This window comes from Macaca fascicularis, chromosome X, assembly GCF_037993035.2.
Source record: "Macaca fascicularis isolate 582-1 chromosome X, T2T-MFA8v1.1".
Classification (NCBI taxonomy): domain Eukaryota; kingdom Metazoa; phylum Chordata; class Mammalia; order Primates; family Cercopithecidae; genus Macaca; species Macaca fascicularis.
In genome coordinates, this window is record NC_088395.1 from 136,673,487 (window position 1) to 136,692,024 (window position 18,538).

Here is an 18,538-nt window from a genome sequence, read left to right on the forward strand (position 1 = left end):
CAATCTACTTTCCACCCCCAGCTTCCTCTGACCCCCAACATCAGAATTAATTATCACTCAGCTGGTTCTAAAGGCATTTCACTCATACATTCAATATGACATTCATCACCTGGAATACAAAGTGCTTATTTATATCTGTAACTATCTTGTAACACTGTGAGCTGCTCAAGGGCAGGGACTGGGTCTTGTGGTCTTGTTCACGATAGTATCCCCAGCATCAAGGCCAGTGTCTGAGCACTGACAAACACAGGATGTGCCTTTATGTTGGTGTCATGTGTGTTCTTATTTATTTTTATTTAAAAATACAATATTTTTTCAGTTTGGAACAATACTGGCATGGAACACCATCTTCTTTGCTGTCACCTGGAGACAAATCACCATCATCCGTCGTCTGATTTATTGTAGAGCTTCCAAACTGGTCTTCCTGCTTCTACTGTAGGCATCCCCTGCCCACTCCCTGGTCTGTTATCTACACAGCAGCTAAGGTGAACCTACTAAAATGTACATCAGATCAAAGTTCTTTGGTGACTCCCTATCTCACATTGAGTAAATTCCGAAGCCAGTACCCAACATGACCATGTTTGATCTGTTCTCCTTACCTCAACTTATCCTGTGTATAGAGGTTAAGAGTGCAGACTTTGGAGCCGTATGACCTGGATTCAAATCCTGGTTCTACCATTTACCAGCTGTGTGACCTAGGGCAAGCAACCTAACCTCTCTGTGCCTCTGTTTTCTCATCTACCAAATTAGGATAATAATATCTGTCTCATAGGGTTGTTGCAAGAAGTAAATGAATTTATACATGTAAAGTACCTAGAACAGTGTCAGGTACATGGTAGTTACTAAGTAAGATTTTCTCAAATAAACAAAAATGTATCATTCTCCCCCTTGCCTGCTCCTCTCCAGTCACACTGGCCTCCCTGCTGTTTCTGAAATACACTGTCTCAGAACAATATTCTCTTCCCAGACACTTACATGGCGTCCTCCCTGTCTTCCTGTGGTGGCACATGCCTGTAATCCCAGCTACTTGGGAGCCTGAGGCAGGAGAATCGCTTGAACCTTGGAGGCAGAGGTTGCAGTGAGCCAAGATCGCACTACTGCACTACAGTCTGGGCAACAGAGTGAGACTCTGCCTCAAAAAATAAATAAATAAATAAAAATAAAAATAAAAAAAGAAAATTCTAACCATACAGAAAGGAACAAAGGGAAAATAAGATAAAGTCTTCTCTACCCCTACCCTCATCTGTTTTCCTTTAGGTAATCATAGTTGTGTGATTTTTCAATTTCATTAACCAATAAGTATATTGGTTGCATTCTATGTATGTAGGAAAATGTTTGAGGCTTGAGGTTCTGAGGACCTTATACATGCAGAGCCTTCACCTTCCAGGATTTCATAGTCTTTCTGGGAGAAGAACATAAAGGAGTTTTGTAGTGTTACAGAGTAAGAAGTAAGAGCCATCACTGTGGGGTCATAAGATCAGGAAAGGTTTCCTGCATGATGGATGACTTGTTGGGGGTTTGGGGCTTGGGCAGATTTCAGTAAGAGAGAGGAGGGTGGCCCAGGGGTCTAAGGCTCTCTCAGAAGAGGTGCCAAGGTGGGATGATGAAAGGGGCCTCTGAGGGAATGGATAGAAGTGGAGCCTGGCTTAAGTTGAGCCTTTAAGTGGAGAACAGTGACAGAAGAGAATGGAGAATAGGGGCTGGAGCAGCTAGAAGAGTACTGAAAGAGCCAGGAGGCATGTGCTAATGACTCAGGACTGTGACTGGAAGTGACACATTTTATAGATACTGCAATAGTACAATTGTTAGGACTTGGTGAGTGGATGCATATGTTGAGGTGAAGAACAGGGAAGACTGAAATATGAAACCCATGTTTTTGAGCCTGGGCAACCAGGAAAATGGTGATAACATTGTCCAAAATAGGGTAGTCTGGGGGAAAAACTGTTTGGGGGTGTGGTGTGGTGGTGGGAAGTTGGGAGATGACTCTGGCTAGATAGATAGTTCAGCCTTTCCTTGAATGCAGGGACTGCCATTGACTACCTTAGCATTACCCTCCGAAGCTAGAACTAAATACTGCATAGAATATTTGCTAAATGGATGTTACTGGTGGAGATCACTTACAGCCACCTTGGATGCCAAACCCTGGTTCTACTTTCAGATGTTAAGTTCAGAGGGTCCTCTGCATCCCCACCTCTTTTCAACTCATACTTATGGATATCTCTAGGCATCACCTTACCTACCAATTCCTGTCAATTGCAAGTACATCTATGGAAAGTCTGACTTCCTTGCTTCGTTATTTACTTCAGGATCTCCTAGGGTGATCAACCATCCTGGTTTGTTCTGGGGTTGCCAATTTTAGCTCCAAAGGTCAGAAGTCTCAGAAACTTCTCAGTTCCAGGAAAACTGAAGCAATATTCAGCTCTCTCACCTTCAGAATAGCTCTGCTGAACCTACCAGCTGCATAGTAATAATAGCCTTCTCATGTTCTCAATCTAAATTGGTCTTATTCTACTCTTTTGCTCCAGCTTCTCTTGGAACACTGATGACTTATCCCCAGGTATAGTCTTAACTCTCTCATTTCACAGCCATTTGAAAGAGTCAGCAAGATAATGCTGCATGCTAGTTTATCACTCTGCAGTGGCTACTTCAACCCACAACTAAGCAACCTGAGATTCCTAGGAGCAGATAACCCCCATATGCAATCTGTCACTGTTTAGCTTTCATTGCCAAGATAATTTTACAAAGTTAATGAATAGCTAGGTTGGAATGGGGAAGGGGGAACAGACATAGAATGAATGAGGAGAAACTGTCATTGGTGGGCAGGCTCTGTTCTCCTTTTTGGCAGGACATTGGTTACATGGTGGGCCACTTGAGGGTACAGTTGGTATCGTCATCAAAATGTTTTTATGAAGGACCTAATATCTGGTGCTCTGAGATAGGCCACACAGCTCTGGACTTTTACTTTTAGAACATCATGGTCCAAGAGCAGGTACTGATGTGGACATGTGCAAAATGGATTCAAACTGTCAATATGGGTTAAATCACATATTATATGTTAATCATCTCTTCCACTGGTTTCTAGATATTTCTGGTTGAAATCTATCAGGCAAATATATCTTGTCCCCTTAATTATAATATTAGCTCCTTGAGGGCAGAGGACCCAACCTGATACTCCTGTCTACAGACCTTAGCTGCACAGGACAAATCTAGATGTTCAGTAAGGACTGATTGAATCAACCTGACCTACTGGGTGCAGGTGCTCTAGTACCTTTCTAGTTAATTTATTCATTTGAGCCTCATTTCTTCCTCTACAAAACGAGGGTGGAAATTTCTTTTACTTTCTCTTTCTTTTTTTTTTTAAAAACAAGGAGTCTCGCTCTGCTGCCCAGGCTGGAGTGCAGTGGTGCGATCTCAGCTCACTGCAACCTTTGCCTCCCAGGTTCAAGTGATTCTCCTGCCTCAGCCTCCCGAGTAGCTGGGATTACAGGCGTGTGCCACCATGCCTAGCTAATTTTTGTATTTTTAGAGGAGACAGAGTTTCACCATGTTGGCTGGGTAGGTCTTGAACTCCTGACCTCAGGTGATCCACCTGCCTTAGCCTCCCAAAGTGTTGGGATGACAGGTGTGAGCCACCACACCTGGCCCCCCCTTTTTTCCTTTATTTTAGAGACAGGTTCTGCTATGTTGCCCAGGCTGGTCTCAAACTCCTGAGTTCAAGCAATCCTCCTCCCTCAGCTTCCCAAAGTGCTGGGATTACAGGCATGAGCTGCTGCGCCCGGCCAGGAATTGTAATTTTATCTGCTTCATTGGGTTGTTGTGAGGGTGGAGAGACAATACATGTAAATTGCTTAGCACATACTCTAGTATCATACAGTACATCATCTGCTCACTTGCTAGCTATTAATTTAACAATATTAATTTCTGTCTCCTGCTCAACTAGGAGAGAGCCTATGGAAAAGAGTAAGTGCAGCGGCTCTCATGCAAATCTGTAGGTATTCAATTCAGCCTATAGAGGCACACTGGTCTGTTGCCTATGTATTGGGATAAGAACAACAGAAGATTTACCTTTTCACCTATCTTCTTCACTTTTCTGCCATGACAGGGATGCTTTGATGGGTCTGTGCGTGAGCAACTGACTAAGAGCGAAGGTCCAAGTGGGACTCTGGACTGGGAGCGAGGGCTGAGACTAAAGTCGCCACATCAGGCTGCTTATTCCGTTCATTCAGCAAATATTTATAGCTAATCTAACCAGTTTCCGATATCGTTCAAGAGCTGGGGGTCCTGCAACAGCCCAGGCTCGTGCCTTTACCCCATTTCACAGAGGAGAAAAAGCGAAAAATTAGAGAAAAACCGTTTCTACAAGAGGTAACCGCAAAGAACGCGGAAGGCTTCTAGTGCGCAGGCGCCACGCCCCGGTACGCCCCAGCTCTTCCGGCGCGAGGTCACCGACTCGACGAGCCACCGGCGCCGGGGCCGCGCATGCGCGGCGCTGCCTTTCCCGGGCGCTGATTCCTGAATGCTGAGCGCGAGCCCGCGGAGATGAAGTAAGGCGTCAGCTTCCTTTTGAGGAACGAGCAGCGGGCCGCTGAGGGTGGTCTACTGGGGCTGGGGTGGTAGAGCGTCTGCGGGGTCGAGGGGCGGGAGAGGCGCGGGGACTAGAACACCTCGTCCCCTTGTTTTGCTCTTCTTCAGCTTCGGCCGGTTAGCATTTACTTGTCTGCTTTTCTGCCTCCCCTCACCCCCGCCACCGTGAAGTCCTTTAACTAAGGTGAAGCTGATCAACGAGCTGAATGAACGAGAGGTCCAGCTTGGGGTGGCCGATAAAGTGTCCTGGCACTCCGAGTACAAGGACAGCGCCTGGATCTTCCTGGGTGAGGTGCACATCTTTCTTCCGCAGTGCTCCCAAGATTCTCCTGCTCGGTGTCCGACTATTTCAGCATTTTCACCCTTCACTCCTGCTTACATTCATTGCCCTCCTTTATATCCATCTGCTGTCTGCCCGGGAATCCGTGTTCCATCTTTTTTTTTTTTTTTTTTTTCTGCCCCATTTTTAGTTTTCCTTCCCAGCCAAATCAGTGCTCATGAGAGTTACTGTTTGCCATTTGCTGTGCTAAGGTTCAGGGACTGTTGTTATTTCTCTCTCACCCCCTGACCCGTTATTACAGCTGAGGAAATTGGGGTGCAGAGAAGTTAAGGGACTTCCTTAAGGTCACATAGCTAATAACCGCAACAGGCAGAACTATAGCTTTCTAGAACTCATGGTCTTAGCCACAGCCCCATATTGCTACCACCGCCCTCCCCCATTCCCCTTCCCTTGCAGAATTCACTTTGCTCCTCTAGCTCCTGCTTTCTGACCATGGCCACACTACCATTACTGTATTCACTTTATATCACAACCAGTAATTGTACAAGTTTGATGCTTCAAAGAGGTTATTGTAAAAACGTTGTGCTAAGCACTTTATATGCATCGTTTTATTTAACTCTTATAACAGTCTTGCGAGTTACCTGCTAATATCCCCATCTTACAGATGAGGAAAGAAACATTTGGAAGGGAAATTATTCCCTAGGAAATGCTTAACAGTGTCTTTATAACCTTTGTCTATGTGTAGGTGGGGTTAATCATGACATATGTAGACTAATTTTGTATCATAGCTGTAAATTTGTGGGTAATGAGCAGATGAATTCAACATGTTTGTGGAAGCAGAGGTTTGTGATGGAAACTATCTGCTTTGCCCATAGGATTTTGGGTGCCAGGAGGACTGAGTGATCAGTTTACTTTTGTTAGTGGTGACACTGACTTCCACTCAAAATTAGTCACTCCTTTTCCTGTTCTACTGGCACCTTACATGTACTTCTGTCATTGCATCAGACTTGATTTCTTTCTTTCTTTTTTTTTTTTTTTTTTTTGAGTTGGAGTTTCACTCTTGTTGTCCAGGCTGGAGTGCAGTGACGTGATCTCGGCTCACTACAACCTCTGCCTCCTGGGTTCAAGCGAGTCTCCTGCTTAAGCCTCCTGAGTAGCTGGGATTACAGGTGCCCGCCACCTCGCCCGGCTAATTTTTTTTGTAGTTTTAGTAGAGACGGGGTTTCGCCATGTTGACCAGGCTGGTCTCGAACTCCTGACCTCAGGTGATCCACCCGCCTTGGCCTCCCAAAGTGCTGGGATTACAGGCGTGAGCCATGGTGCCCAGCCCAGACTTGATTTCTTTAAGGGCAGGGCCTGTTGCTTACTGTTTGCACCCCTAGTGCCTGGCCTAGTGCATGGTACGTAGTAAACACTTGGTAAATGTTGGTGGAACTGAAATGTGGTTTTCTTTTCTAGGAGGGCTTCCTTATGAACTGACTGAAGGGGACATCATCTGTGTGTTCTCACAGTAAGTCCCCTTTCATTTCCTGCCTCCTGAGTCGACAGAGTACTTTTTTCTGTAATGCATTTTGTGGCATCACAAAAACCACTTATTTTCACTCTAGGCTGAATGGTGTCCCTGCATGGGGAGGGCTGGAGCTTCTGCTCTAGTCTAGATCAGTCCCAGGACATGGTTCTAGAATGTTCTCCTGTGGGAGATCCAAGAGGTTTGTTAATTTGGGAGGCCATCTTGGGGATTCTAGTCTATTTCTGTTGTTTTTCACTGAGGTTTGTTCAGCCTGGGCCTAGACTGGAACAGACTGGAACCCTCAGGAAGGTTCCATATTGGTACGCCTCCTTGGGCTCTTGCAAACTAGGGGTAACCCATGGTCACAGGGCCCTTCTGGTCCTTGCCTGTGTGGCATCATACGACTGGGGCAAACCACAGAGGAATTGGGATGAAAAACAGAAAGAAGGTTGTAGTTTGCTTTCTTTGATTCTCAATGAATGTAAGGTTAGTGAGCAAAGCCAATCTCTACCTGGAGGCTGAGAATCACAGCCTGACGAGGAACAAGAATGAATAGGAGATCTGTATATTCTTCATTCTGCTGAGGTGTTGGCAGCAGCATTTGGTGGGAGAGGGTGTTGGTGGCTCATACTGGTAGTAGCAGCTAGTAGGAGAGGGGCTGGGCAGCTGGCCTGCAACCCCAGAGGTAAACAGCACAGTTAGTCCACAGGGCCAGAGGATCTTGGCACAGGTGCAAAGGACCACTACATTTGGGTTTTGTAGGCCTTCAGAGCATAGTACTGTTTCAGAGAAGTTGGACAGCATGTACAGGTAGCAGACCATGGCAAAAGGGGCTGGCCAAGCAAACACAGGTAGCATACACTGGCAGAGGGATTGCTATGGCAGGATGGTAGGGCCATCCATGGACAGAGGGCCCTGGCTGAGTGGTTGGGCCACTTATGGGGCAGCAAGCCATGGGAAAGGAATTGGGCAATACCCGTGAGAAGAAGGCTGTGATAGAGAACCTGGGCAACCCACACGAGTGGAGGGCCCTGGCAGGGACAAAGATTGCTTCCTTCAACTTGTGGATGTTGCAAGGTTCACAGCAGGTGCAGCCTATAATTTCTACCCCTTTGTGTACTTCTACTCAGCCTTCCCTCTTGGAGCTGTTTAGTTCTACTTGCATTGAGTGATGATCAGCTAGCACGTGTGCTTGTTTGTTTATTCTAATTCTCTATTCTCTATTCTGGTTACACACGTTGCTCTCCATGAAGATTGCCGCTGATAACAGTGCCTTTCAAAAAACTGCTTTGTTGGCTGGGCATGGTGGCTCACGCCTGTAATCCTAGCACTTTGGGAGGCTGAGGTGGGCGGATCACCTGAGGTCAGGAGTTTGAGACCAGCATGGCCAACATGGGGAAACCCCATCTCTACTAAAAATACAAAAATTAGCCAGGCATGGTGGTGCGCGCCTGTAATCCCAGCTACTTGGGAAGTTAAGGCAGGAGAATTGCTTGAATCCAGGAGGTGGAGGTTCCAGTGAGCCAGGATTGCACCATTGCACTCTAGCCTGGGGGACAAAGCAAGATTCCCCCATCTCAAAAAAAAAAAAAAAGAAAAGAAAAAAAAAAAGAAATCTACTTTGTTTCTTATTTTGAAGGTAATATATAGTCATTATAGAACATTTGGCAAAATAAAGTATAAAGAAGAAAATAGAACACACTCTTAAGGAAAACCTTAATGTTTTGGCATATCTCTTTATCATTTTAAAAAAAATGCTGGATGTTATTTCCAGTGGTTTGCTATTATGAATTATACTGCAGTGTGCATTATAGTATATACATTTTTGTATGCATCCCTCATGGTCTCTTTAGTGAAAGAGGAATATGGATCAATATGTTAGCATTTTAAAGATGTTTTATAAACATTGCCAAATTGCTCTCCAAAAGGTTGTACCAATTTCCACACTCACTAGAATGCCCATTTTTCTGAATCCTGATTAACAGTGGCGATTTTAAAAAATATTTGCCAAAGGGCTTTTCATTATTACTTTGCTTTGCCTTTATTTCATCATCAGTGAGGTTGAACATCTGTTTCTAGATTTGCAGCCCATTATTCTTTTTCTTTGTAAATTGTCTATTCATACCCTTGCCAACTTTTTTCTACAAGTATTTTCCTTATTTTCTTGTTGATTTTACATGAGCCCTTCATGTATGAAGGATATTAACTCTTTGCTCTAGCACTTTGTTGTGTATTGTATTACAGGTTGAATATCCCTTATCCAAAATGCTTGGGGCTGGGCGCGGTGGCTCATGCCTGTAATCCTAGCACATTGGGAGGCCGAGGCAGGTGGATTTCCTGAGCTCAGGAGTGAGACCAGCCTGGGCCACGTGGTGAAACCCCATCTCTACTAACATACAAAACATTAGCCAGGTGTGGTGGTGGGTGCCTGTAGTCCCAGCTACTCTGGAGGCCAAGGCAGGAGAATCACTTGAATTGGGAAGGTGGAGGTTGCAGTGAGCCAAGATAGCACCACTGCACTCCAGCCTGGGCGACAGAGTGAGATTCTGTCTCCAAAAAAAAAGAAAAGAAAAGAAAAGAAAAACAAAACGCTTGGGACCAAAGGACCAGAAGTGTTTCCAATTTGCATAAACGTCATGAGCTCTCTTGGGGCTGGGACCCAGATCTAAACACAGAATTCATTTATGTTTCATATACAACTTGCACACATAGACTGAGGGTAATTTTATACAATGTTTTCAATAATTTTGTGTGTGAAAGTTCGTGTACATTGAACCATCAGAATTTAAAGGTGTCAGATATGGAATTTTCCATTTGTGACATCATGTTGGTGCTCAAAATGTTTCAGACTTTGGAGCATTTTGAATTTTGGATTTGCAGATTAGGGATGCTCAGCCTGTACTATGGACTTACTTTTTCTTAATTTGATATGTTATACTTATCATTATTCTTTCTTGATGCTCAAATTTTCCCTATGTGAGGGTCAACATGAGTTCCTTCAAGCCAGTGCCTGTATTCTTTTTTGTTTCAATTCTTGTTTTGAAATAATTTCAGGCTTAATACAGGAACATTATAAAATGATATAAAGAATATCTGTATCTCCTTCACCCAGATCCCCCAGCTGTTAGCATTTTAATTTAATTGATTGTTCTGAGACAGGGCCCTGCTCTGACACCCACACTGGAGTGCAGTGTTAAGACTATAGCTCACTGTAGCCTTGAGCTCTTGGGCAACTGTCATATGTAATCTACAAAAAGGTAGTGTTACTTCCTCTTTTTATTTATTGTATCTGTTTTATCTAACTGCATTGGCCTATACCTCCAATTTAGTATTAAATAGTTCCTAAACTTAGTTGAATTGGCTCTAGTATTTCTCATTAAGTAGGATGCTAGATTTTGGGCTGAAGTGTGTGTATGTGATCATGTAACATCTATCAATTCCTATTTTATTTTTATGACTTTATTTTTAAATTTATAAACCTCTAACTTATCTGGAATTTATCTTTTTGTAAGGAGTAAGGTAGTCTTTTTTTTCCTAACGTTTTTTCTTTTTTTGAGACAGGGTCTCACTCTCTTGCTCAGGTTGGAGTGCAGTGGCATGATCCTAGCTCACTGCAGCCTCTAACTCCTGGGCTCAAGTGATCCTCCCCATGTACCCTCCTGAATGGCTGGGACTACAGGTGTACACTATGCCTGGCTAATTTAAAACAATTTTTTTTTTTTTTTTGTAGAGACAGGGGTCTTGCTGTATTGTCCAGGCTGGTCTCAAACTCCTGGGATCAAGTGATCCTATGGCCTCGGCCTCCCAAAGTGCTGGTATTATGCACATGAGCCACCGTGCCTGGTTTTTTTTTTTCTATTTAATTCTTCCTTTTTGTTTGTTTGCTTTTTTAAGAGACAAGGTCTTGTTCTGTTGTGCAGGCTGGTCTCGAACTACTGGCCTCAAACAATCCTCCTGCCTCCCAAAGTGCTGGTATTACAGGTGTGAGCCACCATGCCTGGCGTTTTTTTTTTTTTTTTTCTATTTAATTCTGCCTTTTTGTTTGTTTGTTTGAGAGACAGGGTATTGTTCAGTTGCCCCAGCTGGTCTCGAACTGCTGGCCTCAAACAGTCCTCCCACCTTGGCCTCCCAAAATGCTAAGATTACAGGCATGAGCCACCATGCCTAGCCTAATTTCTGCTTTTATCTATATTAACTCCCATCTGCTTTCATTAGGTTTGCTTTCTTCCTTTATGTTCATCCTTTGTTTTCACAATAAAAGTCTTTTAATGTTACAAATTTTCCTGAGTATGACGTTAGCCACATTTCATAAGTTTTGGTATATATTTTTCTCATTTTTGCTATTTTCTAAATAGTCTACCATTGATTTTTTTTTTTTTTTTTGCTTCATTTTCTCTTTCATGCAGTTGTTAGGAGAGTAGCTTTCAAGTTCTAGTTAGATAATGTGTTTTTTATTTACAATACCATTTCCAGCTTTATAACATTATAATTGGAAACATGGTCTGTTCTGTTTTTTTTTGGTATAATTATTGAGGTTTACATTGAGACCTAATCCATAGTCAATTTTAATACATGCTTCATGGATTCTTGAAAATGTCATCTTGTAGTATTCAAAGATATCTATGTATCTAATAGTCCTACATTAATATTTGTTAGTATAATTATGTGTATTAATTCATCTGATTTTATTTTATTTCTGTCCACTTTATGCGTGATAAACTTCAAAGTGATGTGTTACATTCTCCCATAACTTTCTCTCTTAGTTTCTCTTTGCATTTCTAATAGCTTTTTTTAATTAAAATGTTTGATTTCTTAATTGACTCAGAGTTTTCCTGATGTATACCTTTATTGTGTATTTAGGCCTTTTTCAGTGTAAAATAATCTTAGTCTCATGTGATATTTTTATTTTGGCCTTGAATTAGTTTTTGCTCTGGATATTGCCACCCACTTTTAATTGGGTGTTCCTGTACTTGTCTGACTTTTTCTTTGCAACCTTTCTGTGTCATCCTGTTCTAGATGTATCTCTTGTACACACTATGTTATTTGAATTTTGTTTTATTACCTTATCTGCATGTTTTTGCCTTTTAAGTCAATAATGTCTTACTCTTTTATAAAATAAATAGATATGGCGAGATTGTTAACATTAATCTCGTGCGGGACAAGAAAACTGGGAAATCCAAAGGGTTCTGTTTCCTCTGCTATGAAGACCAGAGGAGCACAATTCTGGCCGTGGACAATTTTAATGGGATCAAGGTGAGTGTGCTTATTAAGCAGATTGGTTGGACTTTTTTCCCATGTATAGGTGTTTCTTTTTCTACCTGATTCCCACAGACACAAGGGCAGCACTTGTCAGCTTGGTTTGTTGCGGGGGCTGCAGAGATGTGGAGACGCTGGTCAAGAAGAGATTCCAGGAAATAATTCTGTTGGCTCGTGGCCCTGCAGTACTTGCTTCTTTTCCCCATCTGTAAACAAACCATCTCCCCAGGAGCATAGGCACCAGGCCTGCCTCTCATCCAGGCCTCTGTTTTTCACCTTTCTTTTTTTACTGTCTACTATCATTTCTGGTGCACTGGAGGATGAAGAGACTAGCAAACATTGCTCTTCCATATTGTCCTGTGTTGGGAGTTTTGGGCTTCAACATGGCCTCATAATCTAGGACATACCCATGTATGCCTGTCATGTATCTCCAGTGACCTAGCATATTGGGCTCTAGAAATTCTCTAGTTAAAATCCGATGACAGATTCTACAAAAGTAATTTCATCCTGAAATTTTCTCCCCCCAGATCCCTCTTATTTCCACTGTCGTAAGTGAGGCACTGAGTTCTTAGAAGGAGATAGGGCAAGTCAGGCGTATTGATGCTCCATGTGGTTGCTGCACTCATTTAGGAAAAAAGCTGCAGTTGAAATGAACAGTGTCACAGAGTTGGTGTGGGGAGGCTTGAGTTGGAGAGTTTGTCACTGATTCACGAGTATGGGATAGCTGGAGATTATAGAACAGAGTGGAACAAGGTTCTAGGCTTGATGTTTAAGGAAGCCAGCAGTCAGAGGGCGTCATTGTAAAAGGAAGGTTTTCCAAAGTGTTTCAAAATGGAGAAGAGGATACATAACAGAAGCCGCTCAGGCTTCAAGGTAAAAATAAAAATCTGCTCTTGTATTGGAACAATAAAAGCCAAACTTTAAATTTTGAATGGCTTTGCCTAGAGAGTAAGTCTGTATCTGCCTAAAAATAGAATGTTTTTATTTTAAGTGAGGTGTTAATTTTTTGGGGGGCGGGGGGAGGGGGACAGGGTCTCACTCTGTTGTCCTGGTTGGAGTGCAGTGGCGTGGCCTTGGATCACTGCAACCTCTGTCACCTGGGTTCCAGTGATTCTCCTGTCTCAGCCTCCTGAGTAGCTGGGATTATAGGTGTGCACCACCACACCCGGCAAATTTTTGCCATATTGGCCAGGCTGGTCTCGTACTCCTGACCTCAAGTGATCCACCCGTCTCGACCTCCCAGAGTGCTGGGATTACAGGTGTGAGCCACTGCGTCCGACCAGAGGGGTTAATTTTTTGTTGTTGTTCACCTGGAGAGTTGTGATTCGTAGTGCAAGAATCAGTGTGAGCCTATTGTTCCAGTATGGTGGGGCTAGAGCAAGGTGTGAGGGCTGAAGAAAAAAGCAAGTGCCTTTTTCTCGATTCCTTTCTCCCTCCAAACTGTTGGTCTGACTTTGCCTCCTAATTACTGGGTCGAGAAAGCAGTTGTAGCATTAAGCCAGATTTCAAGAATTCCTTCTAGTTGCCAGACCTTCCTAGGGTATGTTTCACTGTAAACTTAGGTTACAGATCAAGGGTAATTCATTATGCATCTAAATCTCAGTCTTCCCTGATGCTTGTGCTCTGAGGTAGTATTTCCTAGTCTTTTTCATTTTATGGCACATACAGAACATGAAGATATTTGCATGGTGCCCTGGAGTAAAGTGATGAGGCTGCTGGTACAATTGCCCCAGGCCTCACCTGGCTGCACTGAGAGGCTGCACTATATATTTTATAATAATAAAATTATATTAACTAAATATTAGTATAAATTAATATTTAGGTGTACATGCTATGACACACCAGTTGGGCAGGTCTGCTTTAGTGACAGAATTTAGCAAGAAGGTAAAGGATATAGTTCAAATCATGGTTCTCTGTAGCTTGTGTTCAAATAGTTGGCAGTTTGGTATGAGGGCCGTCTTCACTGAAGCGTTGCCTGTCTTGCTTAGATCAAAGGAAGAACTATCCGAGTGGATCATGTGTCTAACTATCGGGCTCCTAAGGACTCGGAAGAAATGGATGATGTGACCAGACAGCTCCAGGAGAAGGGCTGTGGGGCTCGTACCCCCTCACCAAGTTTGTCTGAGAGCTCTGAAGATGAAAAACCAACAAAAAAGCACAAAAAAGGTAAAGCATTAAGACCTAAGAGAAGATTCTGGATGGCCTTAATGTCTGCTCTTCCTTGCATTCATTGATAGTTGAGAATCAACTCAAGTGTGAAAGGGGAAGGTATGGGGAAGCATAGTTTAACTGGGAAAGTGGGGAGTATCAGTGGAAGGCTGGTGCTATGGGCAGAATTGTCTCTCTCCCCAAGTTAATATGGTGAAATCCTAACCCCCAGTGCCTCAGAATGCCACTGCATTTGGAGATAAGGTCTTTGAAGAGGTAACTCAGGATGGGAATTACCTTGTACAGCAACTTGACATATCAAGGGTGACAGACATCCAAGTTGGCTTCTTGAGGCACTCTCCTTGGAGGCCTAGACAGTGGCCCCTTCATGTTGCTGCCAAGGTTGTTCTCTTTATGCACATTCCTCACCTCCTAGCATGTGAATTTTTTTTTTTTTTTGAGACAGAGTCTTGCTCTGTCGCCCAGACTGGAGTGTAGTGGCGCGATCTCAGCTCACTGCAAGCTCCACCTCCCGGGATCACGCCATTCTCCTGCCTCAGCCTCCTGAGCAGCTGGGACTAGAGGCACCCGCCACCACACCTGGCTAATTTTTTTGTATTTTTTTTTAGTAGAGATGGGGTTTCACCGTGTTAGCCAGGATGGTCTCGATCTCCTGACCTCGTGATCCACCCGTCTCGGCCTCCCATAGTGCTGGGATTACAGGTGTGAACCACCGCGCCCGGCCGTGAATGTTTTTGAACTATAGTACCTGTGTTTGATGTAACGTATTCAGCAAAGAAAGGTGCTTTTGTTTTTTTTAAGGGAGTTCTTTATTTTTTTACCTTTTCTTATTTGCTGCTACTTTCCTTTACCCTCCAGACAAAAAGGAAAAAAAGAAAAAAAAGAAAGAAAAAGAGAAAGCCGACCGAGAGGTACAGGCAGAGCAACCATCCTCTTCATCACCCAGATGCAAGACAATAAAGGAAAAGGATGACCCTGGCCCAAAGAAGCACAGCAGCAAGAACTCAGAGAGAGCTCAGAAGGCAGAGCCCAGGGAGGGGCAGAAGCTCCCCAAATCCAGGACTGCCTACTCTGGTGGAGCAGAGGACCTAGAGAGGGACCTGAAGAAGGAGAAACCCAAGCACGAGCACAAGTCCTCAAGCAGGAGGGAGGCAAGAGAAGAAAAGACCAGGATTAGGGACAGAGGGCGGAGCTCAGACACACATTCTAGCTGGTACAATGGGCGTTCCGAAGGGCGTAGTCATAGAAGTAGAAGTAGGAGCCGAGATAAATCCCATAGGCATAAAAGGGCCCGGCGCTCCCGGGAGCGGGAATCTTCGAATCCCAGTGACCGTAGGCGTCACTGAGGACTGTTCAGCTGCTCAGTAGATTTGGAAATAATTATGTTTTTTAAATGCAGTCAAATTCAGTTGGGTTGTTACTATTTTTGTATCTAAAACTTCTGGGGCTGGATTCTTTTAATCCCTTGAGTATTAGAGTCATTGGGAGGGCTGCAGTTTCAACAGCTAGATATCCTGGATATTCTTCGCACCATCCATTGTCCCTGGACCAGAGTATGTATCCTGAATTTTGGTTCATAAATATGGCTCTTGAACCCATAGACCTCAGTTGAAGATGGAATTTTTAGGAAAGGGAAAATACCAGATAATTCTAGAATTCTAGTCTTCGTGTTAGATGTTTACAGCCCAGCATCTTGGGACATTTCCAGTTACTAGGTTTGGACAGTTTGATGTGAACGAATGGGATAGAATTTTTAAAATCAGCCAGCTCCATGCCCAAACCCTCCTGTTTACAGAAATTTTTAACGTCTTGTCTTTTTCATTAAAACTTTTTTGTTTGATATGCCTCTTTCCACATTTTTTCCTTGCAATGTATTGATTATTTGTATTGAGGTGAAATTCACATAACATAAAGTTAACGATTTTAAAGGGAACAATTCAGTGGTATTTGGTACTGAACATCCACAGTGTTGTGTAACCATTGCCTCTGACTAGTTCCAAAACATTTTTTATCATCCCAAAATGAAACCCTGTACCCATTAAACAAGAACTCCGCATTTCCTCCCTCCTCCCTGTCACTAGCAACCACCAATCGACTTCCTGTTTATGAGTTTGCCTATTCTGGATCTTTCATAAAAATGGAATTATACAATAATGGCCTTTTGTGTCTGGCTTCTTTCATTTAGTGTAGTGGTTTTTTATTTTTTTATTTTTTATTTTTTATTTTTTTAAATTCGAGATGGAGTCTCACTCTCGCCCAGACTGGAGTGCATTGGTGCAATCTCGGCTCACTGCAACCTTTGCCTCCTGGGTTCAAGCCATTCTCCTGCCTCAACCTCCCAAGTAACTGGGATTACAGGCGTGCACCACCACACCTTGCTTATTTTTGTATTTTAGTAGAGATGGGGTTTTATTTTTGTATTTTAGTAGAGATGGGGTTTCACCATGTTGGCCAGGCTGGTCTTGAGTTCCTGACCTCAAGTGATCACCTGCCTTGGCCTCCCAAAGTTCTGGGATTACAGGCGTGTGCCACTGCACCCGGTCTAATGTAGTGTTTTTGAGGTCCTCCACGTTGTAACATGTATCAGTACTTCATTCCTTTTTATGGCTGTATCATATCTCATTGTATTGATAGAGCACATTTTGTTTATGCACTCCTCAGTGGGTGGACATGTGGGTTGTTTCTAATTTTTGACTAGTCAGCTTCCTTTTTGTGTTCCAGACATACCAGGCTACCTTTTAGCCTTTGTCCTTTTTTCAAGTAGCCACTGTTGCTGGTATGGGAACCCTTTGTCAGCTTCATTGTCTGTCTTTCTGGTCTGCCTGGCACTTCCTTCTTATTTTGACTTTTAGCTTTCTGCTTTATCTATCAGTCTCTTAACAAGTTTGGTAGGTACTAGGTCACAGGACCTTTAATAAATACTCCCTGGTAAATTATTAAAGGTCAGATTTCTGACCCTGCAAAGTGAAAGACCAGAGCTTTAATAGTGAGTGCACTAAGTTGGACTTCCCTGTGTGTTAATTTGGACCCTTGGTTAGACATGCAGGAGAGTTTGGGAGAGTTTGTGGGGGATGTCATGGGGGAGGGTCGAGGAGTCTGGGAAAGCTGTCAGACTATGATATAGATCTAACCTTGGAGAAGAAATAGGAAGGAAGGGTAGGTAGGAAAAGTCTTGTGCGGTTCTAAGACGATTTCAGCTAGACCAAAGTGAGTTGAGCCAGAGTCACCTGTCAGGAGCCCTGCTACATCAGTCGTTGTAAGCTGTTCATGCTATTGCCTCTTGGCCTCCATCTCAGCCATCGTGGCTGCTGTGCTCATGCACCCATTATGCCAGTGCTGTGGTAGCCAGTGACAAAGGCCCATGAACTGGGTTAAGTCATTTCATCGGCTTGTTTTTATATGTGGCAAGGAATTGGATCACACAATTATGGGAGCTGGTTAGGCAAGCCTACAATTCATGAAACAAGAGCTGACACCGGTGGGATTTCTTCAGGGAAATCTGTTTTCCTCTTAAGGCTTTCAACTGATTGGTTGAGGCCCACCCACATTATCGAGGGTAATCATTACTTAACTGATCATAGATGTTAACCACATCTACACAATCCACTACTCCCCCCTTACCAACGGGATACGTTCCAAGACCCCCAGTGGATGCCTGAAACTGGCTAATGCTGAACCCTAAATATACTATGTTTTTTCTATACATACATACTTATGATAAAGTTTAAATTATAAATTAGGTACAATAAGATTAACAACAATAACAGTAAAACAGTTATAACGATATACTGTAATAAAAGTTATGCGAATGGAGTGTCTCTCAAAATATCTCACGTATGTAATATTTTCCAACAACGGTTAACCACAGGTAATTGAAACCACAGATGGGGGGATTACTGTACCTTCACAGCAACACCGAGTAGTGTTTGATCAAGCAACTGGGTACTGTAGCCTAAGCCGAGCTGACACACAACACTAACCATCACAGTTTACTATCCTGTCTGTGGAGGGGTTTCGGGGGAGGAGCTTCAGAGGTTTCCACATGGCCTTCTTCACTATGACAGCTCTCACTCCAACAGACCAAGGAGCCATGGGGGCATTACTCCCACTGCCAGGTCAATTCCAATTACACACTTAGGGCTAGGAAATGATCACTGACTGGGTCAGCAGCAGGCCCACTGTGAATCCTGTTTTGGCCAGCACTTCAGTTATCACTTGGCCTCCATAAGCCCCCAGTCTAACCAGGGCCGTGATGATGCTTCCTGTCTCTAGGTATCAGTCAACTTAGATCTTGGGTCCAGTGTTCCGCCGAATGTTTGAGTATTCTTTCCCCAGTGTACATATCCCCAAGTAAGTGGCTGTAGGTCCCTTTGGGGAAGTACTGGGTGAATCATTGCATACTCACCATTGTCCTTCCCAGGGATCCAGCCACCTCTTTCCAGACCTGAAAACCGGCTGAAGTATGGCAGCTAAGCAAGGAAGTAGGACTTTTTACTGGGGGAAGCTCCCGTAGCCTCCTGCTCCTCCACTCTTCTTCAGCTTGTAGATAGTGAGCAACACCCTTGTTGACTATTGCTCCTAGGGACACCATGTTCCATTATCCATCTCTAGAACTTCCTGAAGGTAAAGCCCCCGTGGCTGTCCTTCAGACCTTGTGGTTCACTCTGGTAATATAAGCCAGGACTCTCCAATTGCTCTCTGAAGCCTCATTCATGGAGTGGACACACTTCCGGGGACCT

The 18,538-nt window shown here is 43.6% G+C and overlaps 1 protein-coding gene across 1 annotated transcript; it reads left to right on the forward strand.

Annotated features, from left to right (window-relative positions):
• The first annotated feature begins 4,475 nt into the window (after nucleotides 1-4,475).
• On the forward strand, nucleotides 4,476-15,950 carry RBMX2 (RNA binding motif protein X-linked 2). Its single transcript, XM_005594570.5, has 6 exons — nucleotides 4,476-4,544; nucleotides 4,756-4,871; nucleotides 6,323-6,374; nucleotides 11,498-11,627; nucleotides 13,619-13,796; nucleotides 14,658-15,950. The coding sequence occupies exons 1-6, from the start codon at nucleotides 4,540-4,542 to the stop codon at nucleotides 15,143-15,145; spliced, it is 969 nt and encodes a 322-aa protein (XP_005594627.3). The 5' UTR covers nucleotides 4,476-4,539; the 3' UTR covers nucleotides 15,146-15,950.
• The last annotated feature ends 2,588 nt before the right edge of the window (nucleotides 15,951-18,538 follow it).